Consider the following 12284-nt stretch of genomic DNA (forward strand, 5'->3'; position numbering starts at 1 on the left):
CTCAGTTCGTAGGTGTTGAAGTCAGCATTTGACCCTTTGAAAATATCTTTCAAATTTTTCTGTTAAAAAGTTTAGCCCGTGAGTGGTCTCCAATGTAGTAATGTCCGCCAGCATTGGGGATGGACGGTAATAGCGGATTGCGCTAATGGTTTTCCAAAACATGGTGGACTGCGCTGCTAACAACTTATCCCTCCTTGAGAAAGGTTGGTGTACTGCGCTCAAGGCAAAACTCATGACCATCCATCCTACTTTAATCATGTAGTAAAACAATTTCAGATAAAAATGTCGTCTCGCCAATATCGTTCGCCAGAAGTTAGTGAGCTGTGGGGGGAGGGGGACATGTCAATTAGTGTTCCGCCATCTCCTGGCAATAATTTGTAATTTTAAAATACAAACTATATTTAAACTATGAAAAAAAAAAATTTTTTCAGTTCATTTTAAGGTGACAAGGACCTTTCGTAGGTCTAAATTTAATTTGATCGATGCAATTTTTTCTAGAATGTTGGTTAAAAAGTTTTAAAAAAAGTATTTGATATCCACTTGTCGTCTTAAGTTGGTTAAAAAGTAAAAGTTCTGGTGCAGTACCAAATTATAATTAAATTGAAAAAACTTAATTTAATATTTAATACTTAAATTTTAGGGAATTTTTAAAATAATCTATATTAATCAAACTTCTTCATATTATTTTAAAAAAAATTCAAATAATAACTTCGATTCCGGACTTTCCCGTAAACTTGACTCCTATAAATAATCAATAAAAATTTCCGCCAAATTCTAGGAAAAATAAATTGTGAAGAAATCATCTTTTATTACTTTTTTATAATGTTACTTAATACTATTTAACTAATTTAATCACTATTCTAATATTTTAGTAGTAATAAAAAATCTCTAGCTTTATCTTCTCAGTTGATAATTGAGTAGATCAGCAGATTAATGTAAGCTTAAGTTACATATTGAAATTCATATCGAGATGTTGCAATTATAAAATTTTATTGTGTGGTATGAAATCTTAAAATAAGGAAGGGATAATCTTTGTATATATTATTTGAGAATAAAGTTTTCAAACGAAAGACGCATCATTTTGGAATTCTCCGGATTTATGAAACAAGTAAGTGTTAGGATTTTTAAATAAAAAGTTTTACATGTAAAAAATTTTTTTTTTCTTATTTGATGGTAATTTGCAATAGAATGGTTTTTTACTTTCGATTAGAAATAAAAAAAGGCATGAAAGATTTTAATTTGAAGAATTTTAAGAATCATATTTTTTTATTTGTAAGCATTCTTTATTTTATGTTTTTTAGTTTTTAAATAACGGTTTTTTATTGAAACTTAAAACCTTTTGATGAAAATTATTGTCTAAAAACTTTTTTTGTAAAATTAAGTTACCTAAAATTATGAGCTTATGTATACTTCGCGCTTACTTTAATACTTGAAGTAAAATGATTCTTAAAACTATGGAATTTAAAGTTTAAATAGGCCTTTCATGTTACATCATTAAATTTAGTAAAACGATGTTTAAAGTTTTAATTCTAATAAGAAGACACGTATTTTTTCCCTGGTTAATTACAAATATTTTTCGATGTGTTTTGAATGTTCCTTCTTTAAAAAAAAGTTTTAAGGACTGACAAAAATTTAGAAACAGAAAATTCCTGTTTAAAAAATTACATAGTTTTAAACATAAATACCTCGTCTCCATCTTGGTTCAGCAAAGCTATAATGTTTTATTTCTTTATACCAATTCCTCACTATATCTTCTGGAGTTGGTCTTGCACCAATTAAATTAACAGTGCACAAGCTTTCGCCGATATCTGAAGGAGAAACAACAATAATCAGTTGCAAGTATTATATAATATATTTTATTTGAAGCCTTATTTACTAACTGAAAATCATTTTTAACTCATTGTTAACATTGTACACCTTGAAATGTTATTTTCTTCTTAACATAAACTCCATAATAAATTTTAAACTGATGACCTGATTTTAAAGAAGCAATTCTAAAGATTACTGCACATCAAATTAAATATGCTATTTACTTTGAACAGACTCGGTATTTCTTAACTAGACAATAGTTTACTGGGGTTTGGCTAAAATCTAGAAACACTTTTATACTAACTTTATGTTAACATTTTATCATTTAGATGCAAATGTTTTGGAAAATATTGCATTGCAAAAATGTTGGTTCAATTAGAAAAATCATGCTTTGAAGCTTTAAGAAATTATATAATGTTAAGAAATTATATAATGTTAAATTATATAATGATAAGAAATTATATAATGTGTAAGTTCGGTTTGACCACAATGAGTATTGAAAGTTAATAATTGTTGAAAAAATTATGGTTCATTTTGAAAACCTCGAACCTTTCACGAATTTTTGATATCTTGAAGAAAAAAATATTCCCTTCAAATTTCCCATACACTCAATGTTAAAAAAAACTTGATTTCTCGATTTTTTTTCTTTCTAATCTCTCGATAACTTGAATTTTTTTCCCCATAAATAGTGTAGATCTTTTTTCTGAAAATGAAAAAAATATTTCCAATAAAAAATTTTAAGAATAGAAAACCAATGCTCATAATCATAACCAATTCTCAAACAAGCACTTTCTGCAGTGGACACTGTAAGGAAATTTATTGAGAGGCAGCCGAATATGTCAGAGGACACATTCAAAGCTATTGTCCACTTAGTGTTATAGACAAACTTTCTTACACATCTCTATAGCAAACAACAATTCGATCTTTTTAACTGTAAAAAGTGTTTTTAGAATAAATATGGAATAGTAAATACGGAATAGTAAATAAGGTATGTAAAGAGCATTTTTCTTTATTCTACCATCCATAACATGCGATTTTCGATAATTCGAATTTTCGGTATCTCGAATTTTTTCTCCTCTCCATTCAAGTTCGGGATATTGAGGTTTGACTGTATTTAAAAAAATTTATATGGTTTTTTGATCGGGGCCCTTAAATCCAAAATATTTCTAATCGACACAAATATTTTTATGTAAAACATGAAAATTAAATAATTGTAAATGAAATTTGAATGCCAGAAAATATTTACAAATTAAATTCGAGATTTTTCTTTTTCATAAATGAAGGTGAAAATCTTATATTCTGAGCCAGTGTTTCCCAAACTTATGACTTTTGTGTACCCTTTCTAAATTTTTCGTAACGCTGTNTTGTCATGTTTTTAGTGCATGAATCTGAATTGAACAACCTGATAATGCTCACTCTGGTTATTGTTATCTGGTTGCTCACTACGTGCTCTTGCGCGCCGAATCCAATCAATTAAAAATGAAAACTGTTGCCAGCGCGAGAATAGAAATATCATCATTTAAATTTAATTAATAAAAAAAATCTTATCACTCACTATATAAATGTTCGCAGTACTGAAAATAGCCTTTGGCGGCAATCGTTTCTGCCCAAATTTGTGCTCCATCTTCTAGCTCTTGTAAATGAGTCAGATCAGGACTGTCGTGAATTCGCCGATACGTATTATGTGCAGCTATCGTGCGTTGTCGAAAGTCCTCTACGTCAAAAGACAAGTTCTTGGAAGGTGGTAGAAAGCAGGAATCATTGTCCGAATCTTTAAGAAAATTTATTAATTAGAAAACTGATTATAAGCTTTTTATACATTCATTGTTAATATTACACTTCTAGAGTGTCTACAATCTTCAGTTTTTAAAAATTGGTATCAAAGTTTGAAAATGAATATTTTAAGTTACTCGTGGCTACCAAAAAGAGATTTTTAAACAATGCAAATATGTATACATGTAAAAACTCGACGAATTGTTATTAAGTTGCTTGTTCAGTTGGGGTCAGTCACCACCTTCTACATCAGAAAGCCTCCACACGGTTTTATGTAAGTAGTCTGCTCAGACTATTTTAAAAGTGAACCGGTAGTGCGCATGAAACCAAATTCTATTTTAAAAGTGACAGAGAGGAATTCTTGATATATATTTGAGAATTTAATCTGTAGTGGTTGACAAGTAAGCAAGACTAACCAATCATATTCAAAAATTAAACAAATTTTTAGATATACATTTGTTACCTTATTTTTACTAGATGTTCTATTAAATGGTTCTCTCGTAAACTGGTTCCCCTTCATGGTGGTCTGTTCGGACTACCTATTAGAAACCGTGTGGAGGCTTTCAGTTGTAGGAGGCGTTGGGTCAGTTCAGATACTTGATAGCAACAGATCACTACATACCAGATAAAAGGTGAAATTTCTATCCTTATTACAATTTGATTAGGTAGGTAAGGCTGCCGAAGACTAATAATTGGCTACAAATAACCTCTTCCTTTACATTTAAGGAAAACACATTATCTTTAATATGTCAGACCTAGTTTGAAATATGCATGCCCGTTTTTGGTGTTGAAAAATTCAAACCCAAATCAAGAAACTTCTTACACGCATCACTGGTGCACCACATTATTTGATGACTTTATTGGCACACCAAATAAAAGGTTAAAAGTCTTCTATCACTTCTGTCATTTCCAATCATAGCCAAGAATCCAGTCTCACCCACAGGCAATTACTTCCTAAAAAGAAGTGGAGTGTCCACTTTGGGGACTGGTACTTTGTATTCAACAACAAAACAAGCAATGGCGGAGCTTTGGGAGCATTGCATATTTTGGAGATCTATCTTAAAATGTTATCTCTGAAAGTAAGGAGTAATACAAAATGAAGTTGTTTCTAGAAACTCCCGTAGGTGATATCAACAATACATAATACGTGGAAGAGAAAAGGTAAAATTTGCATCCTTATTAATTCTCAATCATATTGAAGGAGAAGCATATTTTACAAATCTCTATAAACGTATCAATAACGTGGCAAAGGTCAAATATCTGGAGAAATACATTAAAAATTAAACTAGATACATTCAATATTTTTTTTAAAAGTTATACAATGATGCCATACTTGAAGCCAGGGGTGAAGGCGAGACGGAAAAGAGGAAAGGCTGGTAGTAAAACCATTTCAGTTATAGCTAGTTTTGGGGAGGAGTTTACTTATTCTTTTTTTAAATTTTTTAACAATATCTTCTTTATCTTGGAAAAGAAGCAGTTTTATATATATGCCAGAATTATAAAAGAAATCTTGATAGTTACAGATATTTCATTTTTTTCGAAAAAAATGCTGGAATGAAATGTTTTACGTACCAGGTTTTTTTCTTTTCCGTCTTGCTATATAAGGGCTTTCACCCATGGTCACCATATGTGGACGACTAACTTTCAAGGAAGAGACCCAAGGCACACGCCCCTCTTTACACGCAATTATAGTAGGGGTCTTCTATCATTACACTTCTCTTCCTCTCTGCATTCCCCCCACGTCTTGCAGATAGATTTTAATTCATGTGTAACAGTCCATTGATTTGGGGACGGGATAGCCAGGTTGGCAGGGGGACTCAAGTTCGAGCGAATGGGAGTTTGTATCTGCCGGCCTTCCCAGTGTAGTAAATGGTGACTTGTGAACGTTAAATTTGTCGGGTCATCAAAATCCTCCGTGTTTTTATAACAAATAATACCTCTGAAGGAACTGAATTGGAGATTGATCATTCCCTGGTTCAGGTCAAAATTACGATCTGTGAAAGAATGAATAGGTCCACCCTATAAACGGGTGTGGCAGAAATTTAATTCTTAGCCATAGATGGAGCCACTGGAAAACCAGAACAATCACCCCCCTTGTCTTAAATATTTCAAGACAACAACAACAAAGATGAATTTAAGTTAAAGATATGCTAAAAAGAAAACTAAAATGAATGACGCTTTAGTTAAAAGAGTCAATTATTGGTCACTTTACAATATATTAGAAATCGATACCAGCAGGATTTATCAAGATATAACAGACAAAAAAGAAACTAATTTGTCAGCAAAAATTTTCTGACCAAAATTACAACTAGCTAAGGTACTCAAATTTTCTCTGAAGCTCTGAGATCGACAACAGTATTAGTTAAATTTATTTTACAACTTGAAGACATCGCTAATAAATTTAAGCGACGATTTGCCCTTATTATACTCTAAGCTGTAAATACACTTTTCAAAATACTACTAACTTCAAAGGAGACATTTTAATTTAAAGAGGTGGAACCATATAAATGATTAGATGATTTAAAACCACATAATTTTAAAATCATATTTCATGTCCCTATTAAAAATGGGAAAAACAAAATAAGTTGCAAGTAAAAGGCATAATTTTATAATAGCATTATCTTAATTGCATCCTCTGTTTATAACTCCCACTTTATACAATTTTTTCAAATAAAATAAAAAAATAGTCAATAAAATAAATTTCAATTCCTACGCATAGATTTTTTTGTTAAATTAAAGCCGTAATTGAAAAAGAGTTGCAATCTTTCCCCCACTATTGCCTGCAACATGAAAGTTTTTTTTTTCTGGGGGGGGGATATGCAATGAATAACTTCCTTAGCAACGAGTAGCCAATATTGGGATGTCTGGATTTTTTAATATTGTTTCTCTACTCCTACATAGGGCCAATACCGGCTTTTAAGGGTTATAGGGGTGAACCATTTAAGAGATCTTAAAATAACATGCATATGCTCAAAAAAATTATTTTCTTTATTATTAATTCATTTGAACTTGGCGAATGACAGTTACATATCAATTAAAAGCAATCTGCAAGACATGGTAGGAGAATCACAATTTACATAGCTGCCAACTTTTACGCATTTGGCGTAAAATTTCATCTCTATCTTTAAAATGGTAGTAAAATGTATGCTTTTTATATATGTCTTGCATTTATAAACTTGATTTATAATCTTTTTCACTACCACTAATTTTAAAAATATTAAGAATATATATGAATGTGTAATACTGCTGTAGAGTGCTTCGTAAACTTTATCAAAATACAGTGAACATACCTGTCAACTCTCCCGGATTTTGCGGGAGATTTTATTTGTATATTTAAAACAGTGGTAGTAAATATATACTATTTTTTCTTTTATAAATTTAATTTTTAAATGACTTTGATCACCACTATTCTTACAAAAATTAAGCTTATATATATTAATATGCGTTACTATCATAGTTGTTGTCAACTTAATTTTTTTCAAATAGATCGAATTTGTTTGCTTAAAATTGAACTTTTTATTCCATTTTAATACCACTGGGAAAAATGATAATGGAAGGGATTACAAGTTGGCAGGTCTGAGTGTATGACTCTGCCTAAAATTGTAATTTAAATTCCATCTTACTACCACTGTGGAAAATGATCCTCGAAAGGATTAAAAGTTGGCAGGTATGCAATTAGAGGAAGCTGGAGTGCATAAAAGACTCCCTATGCTCAGATTGGGAATAAGAAGAATATTCATGCATTCATTTTATATACACTCGGTCTCCATTTCCTTGAAAGTTTAGTCATTCAAATATGATGAAATTACGTTAGACAGTAACGCCTACTTTCTCTTTTAAGCCTTTATCCGCAGAACGGAGATTTTACGTATGGTAATCACCATCGTAAGTTAAACAGAGAGCAACGTGAATAAATTTTAATTTTCAAAATTATAATGAAGTTTACAAAGATAAATTGTTATCATATTTTTGAAAATCCTTAACATTTTTAGAATTCTCTCCTTTACAGGCATTTCCAGGGAAAAAGATACTTAGAAATTCTGTAACTTGGCAATCGTAGTGAGTTCTATACCAGTACTAAAGGCTATTGTTTTCCTTTTATTCTCATCAATTAAACTAAACAGACAATAGTCTCTCAAAAATAGGATAGTTATAGATTTTCCTTCAAATAACACTCACGCAAATACATTATTAAGCTACTAGTATAACTACCAGTATTAAACTATTACAAGTTGTTACATTTATATTAAGTTGTTACATTTAAGTTGTCACATTTATATTAGCCTTCAGCTTTTATGAACGTACGTATAAATAAAGCTTTCTGTGCAACTTACTATGCGCGGAAGGTAAGGAATAGATAAAATCTATTATATATCGTCGACTTGCTGGCTGGATTCAATGCTTATTTCTCCAAATATTTGACAGTTTCCAACTTTTCTTACATCCGATACGTCTTAACATATAGCGCACATTGAAATAATTAAAAGCTTATTTCAGAAACGCCCACACTGGATAGAAACTGCCCATACCACGCGTAGATGACAGGTGAATTTCGTATCCCCATTAAAATAGACAAAGCCTTAAGAGTCCCGCAATATCTCACTTAAAATGCTATTTCTGGTAGCCTACTAACACTCATATAAAATATATTTCTAGAAACGTTGACAAAGCAACAGCTAATGAGCAAGATAAAAGATTAAATTTGAATTCTCATTAATATTCACTCCAAAAAATTTTTTGAAAAAAGTTAGTACCGCTACAAAAATAAAATTATTTTAAACTGATTTTCTTTGAAACACTTACGTCCAAGAATCCTGCGTTTCTTTTCCGTCAACTGATTGAAAAACGTTGATTTGCTAAACTGGCCCTGTCTGGCTGCGGCTAATCGACGAAGAATTATTAAGAACAAGAACTCTCCCTTCAATATTCGTTTAGGATAGGGGTGGTGCACAACCTTTTTGAGTGAAGGGCCACTTGCACAGCAGGCTTGCTAACGAAGGGCCGCAGATCTATTTAGACATGTTAATAACAAATGTAATAATGTTTATTTAAACCAGGGGTTGACAAACTTTTTGATCATCGACCCCTACATATTTTTTCGAAATCTCCATCGACCCCCATAAAAGTAATTTTCNATTTTACCTTTTAAACATTGAATTAGTTATATTTTGCTTGTAAAAATGACAAGCTGTGTTGCATATGGCTGTACGAATCGATGGACTGCCTGGAATTACATTTCATAGGTAAGTGTAAATTCAATTCTCTTATTCATTTTCTAATTTAGTATTTTTAAATTCTGTTCTTACAATAAACTGTATCTTTAATGTCAGAAGACTAAAGATTTTTTTTCTTCTTCTTAACTATTAGCTATTCATTTCAAACCCAACCTTGATTCTTATCAATTTTTATTGAAATGAATCAAAATAGAATTTCTAAGTGGCTTATAGAATATCAAAACTGTAAAACTAATTATAGATAAGATAATGTGATTTCGTTTATTTTTATACTGCTTAATTGACAATTAATATGGCATAATTATAGTATCGTGTTATTCAAATTAGTGGCAATGGTTAAAAGTATTTATTTTATTTGCTACAATATTTTCTGCTTTTATGAAATTTAATTTATCATGAGGAATTTCTCAAATAATTTTGTGTGTTTTTCTGTTATTTACTGTTATTGATCCTTATTTCGTAATCTAAACATTAAAAATCAGCACTGTTGCTTTTTCAATTGTAATTCCAAACTGTTGCTCTGCTATTAAGTGGAATTTAAAAATATGATCGTAATGTCTAGTTTGTCAACAATTTGATTTTTATTCAACTGCTATTTTATTTATGATCACTCTTGCACTGATGAATGACATGAAATTTTTTGAGAGCTTTTAACACACAAACATAATTTAAAAAATCCACCCAAATTGTTACTTTTTTTCACTTTTATAACCTTGGTGGAAACCTTTCCATAAATTTTATAATAGAAAATTCAGTGAACTATAGAAACTGGCAAAAATCTGCCATACTCTCATTTTGCGAACTACTTCAGTTCCTGCATTTTATTAATAATTGATATACATTTAGGTTAATGAAATAAATTAAAAGTTTCAGTTGTGGGTAATCTATATTGGAGTCGTCGGTTTTAATTGAGCATAAGAGACTGAAAACAGATTATTTGTGCTACTGCATTTATTTTTTTGAAATTATCGACTGGATTAACTGTAATTATCAAAATTTTAATAAAGTTGTTTCTAATTGCTAATTATACATTTTTTGAGTCGGTTCTTTAAAATACTTAGATAATTAACGAGTTTTTATGTTCATGCTTTTAAGTTGGAATTTTATTTGCAGTTTTCCTAAAGATGAAAAACGTAAACAGTTATGGATCAAAGCTGTAAGACGAGTTAATGGAAAACCTTCTTTGTGTAGAAAATTGTGTAATGAGCATTTCTCAGAAGATGTGATTGATAGAACAATAAATCTGCTTGATGGTCTTACAGATTCATTGATTAAAAAAATTTAGTGAACAAAAACTCTTATTGTTAAATAATTTAAATATTAATTTAAATATTAATTTACTCTAATAATTATTAAACTATTTATCATTTTCAATATTATTGCGAAAACCATTTACAAGATCGTGACAAATTAAAGTATTAATTCAAATTTTTCAACAAATTTATGAAATTTTTTTTACAACTCTTATTAAAATTCAATTTCTTTCAAAAAATGTCAATGCTTCAATTGAGGGATATAATTCATGAAAGGAAAGTTTTTCTTCTAAAATTAATAAATGAATGAAAAAATAACTTACAAAAAACTTAAGTTTTTTTAAAATTTTTGTTTTTTGTGTACTTTAAAATGTGTGTATAAATAAGTGTATATTTTTAAATTCTTATCACTTGTAATACATTTAATGCAATATTTTACTGTCGAATAACATATATTATTCATATTTGTGAGTGAAGAATTATTATTCTTGACTAATAAACTCTGATAGTACTTACTTTAAAAAATATGGAAATTGATTGTATATAATGTAAAAATAAATAAAATGATTTATTTTTCTTTTATGTCTGTGTATTTTTTAATACACAGACAATTGAAAATAAGAAATTCATTTTCATGAACTGAGAAAAAAGAATTTAAAGTTCAGTGTTATTCTACTAAATGAAAGAAATATGTAAGATAAATATAATATTTAAAGCTCTTAATTAAAATTCTTTTATAAATATTTTTTTTACAACTTTTATTAAAGTATTAAAATTCAATTATTTTCTATGATGATTCAATCAACAAGAAATGACTGCTTCAATTGAGGGATATAATTTATGAAAGGGAAAGTTTATCTTCTAAAATTAATAAATGCATGAAAAAATAACTAACAAAAAACTTAAGTTTTTTTTTTATTTATTTTTTCTTAATTTTTATTTTTTAAGCATTAAATAAAAAAATAATAGTTTAAAATAAAAAGCGTTTTAATTTAAACAATTTTTTTTTTCATTTATGTGTCAAAAAATAAATCTACACGGATGAAATATTAGATTATTTGGCCTAAAAATGATTAAATTTAATCTTTAGTTATGTTATTTTTATAAATATTAAATTGTAGTAAATGAGGCGCTTTTTATTCGTGTAACTGAAAGCAATAAAAAAATTAAGTTTTGTTTGACATTTAAAAATTTCCATTTATTAGCGATGCAACCATAGGTTACAATGAATGCTTTGCATAATCCAAGATGGCCGACAGTTACTTCAGTTTCTACTCATAGGAGGGTGGGAAATGCCATCTCTACTTATACTCTTAACTCTATGACTTTAACCTATGATCCGTCTACCACTGAGGATATTTTACGTCAGCAGTGTGATCGGTGCGAGACGGATGCGGAATTCGTATCGACCAGCCATCGCTGGCATATGAACACGCATCACTGCATTAGGAAGCGAGTGCTCTATCTCCTGAGCCCCCATCGCTCTCTTATTGGGTTTTATTCACACTTCTGCTTTTCAGTTCAAATTAGTAAATTTCAAGAGAATGTATCAAATCTTGCTAGTATTCAGAATCTAAATTAAAAACCATGTTTTACTATAAAACATCGGACTACGATGTCATTATTTTTTGGTTTTAACAATTAATCTATCTATTAGCTCTTTAAACCTTTAAACAATTTCCTTTTTTCAAATTTTATTTTTTGAGAAAAAGTGATTTTTAAAATACTTTTAACCATCAAAGCGTTATTACCATTATTCTAGTCGTATGTTTCCTCTCAACCACCCACTCCACCACGGCTGTTTTTCGAAGTCTCCGTAGTCATATGAAATTATTCTTTTCTTACGAATAATAAGCTATTTTCATAACTGCTGAAATTTTGCAATAGTTACTCATAACTATTAAATCAAGTTTAGCCTATCTATAGCCATCTCTCTCCATGCTTGCTCTGAAAATTGTGCAAAACGTCAATATGGGGGAAAGCCATAGTTTTGTGAAAATGAAAAACGCTCGTAGTGTTTTAAGCTATTTTAAAACGTACTTCAATGCTGTATTATCTAGGCTCATACAAATTTACAAAAAATGAGAATACAGCAATAATTTTGATAATTCTCATCTTGGTGGAAAAATATCACCTCGTCGGCAATTTTTAAAAAAAGTTTACAAACTTTTGAAATACTTAAGTTATATGTAGGGGAGAGGGGGGCACATGTGAA

At 29.7% G+C, this 12284-nt stretch overlaps 1 protein-coding gene across 2 annotated transcripts in view; it reads right to left on the minus strand.

The window, feature by feature from the left end:
• LOC122271919 (Golgi-associated plant pathogenesis-related protein 1-like) overlaps positions 1-12284 on the minus strand; it is a 38505-nt gene that overhangs the window by 19189 nt on the left and 7032 nt on the right. For both annotated transcript variants that reach the window (XM_071182096.1, XM_071182095.1), the window contains exons 2-3: positions 3365-3580; positions 1686-1808 (exon numbers count right to left, since the gene is read on the minus strand). In XM_071182096.1, the coding sequence (XP_071038197.1) occupies positions 1686-1808; positions 3365-3580 (339 nt within the window). The remainder of the gene's footprint in view (positions 1-1685; positions 1809-3364; positions 3581-12284) is intronic.

This window comes from Parasteatoda tepidariorum, chromosome 6, assembly GCF_043381705.1.
Source record: "Parasteatoda tepidariorum isolate YZ-2023 chromosome 6, CAS_Ptep_4.0, whole genome shotgun sequence".
Classification (NCBI taxonomy): domain Eukaryota; kingdom Metazoa; phylum Arthropoda; class Arachnida; order Araneae; family Theridiidae; genus Parasteatoda; species Parasteatoda tepidariorum.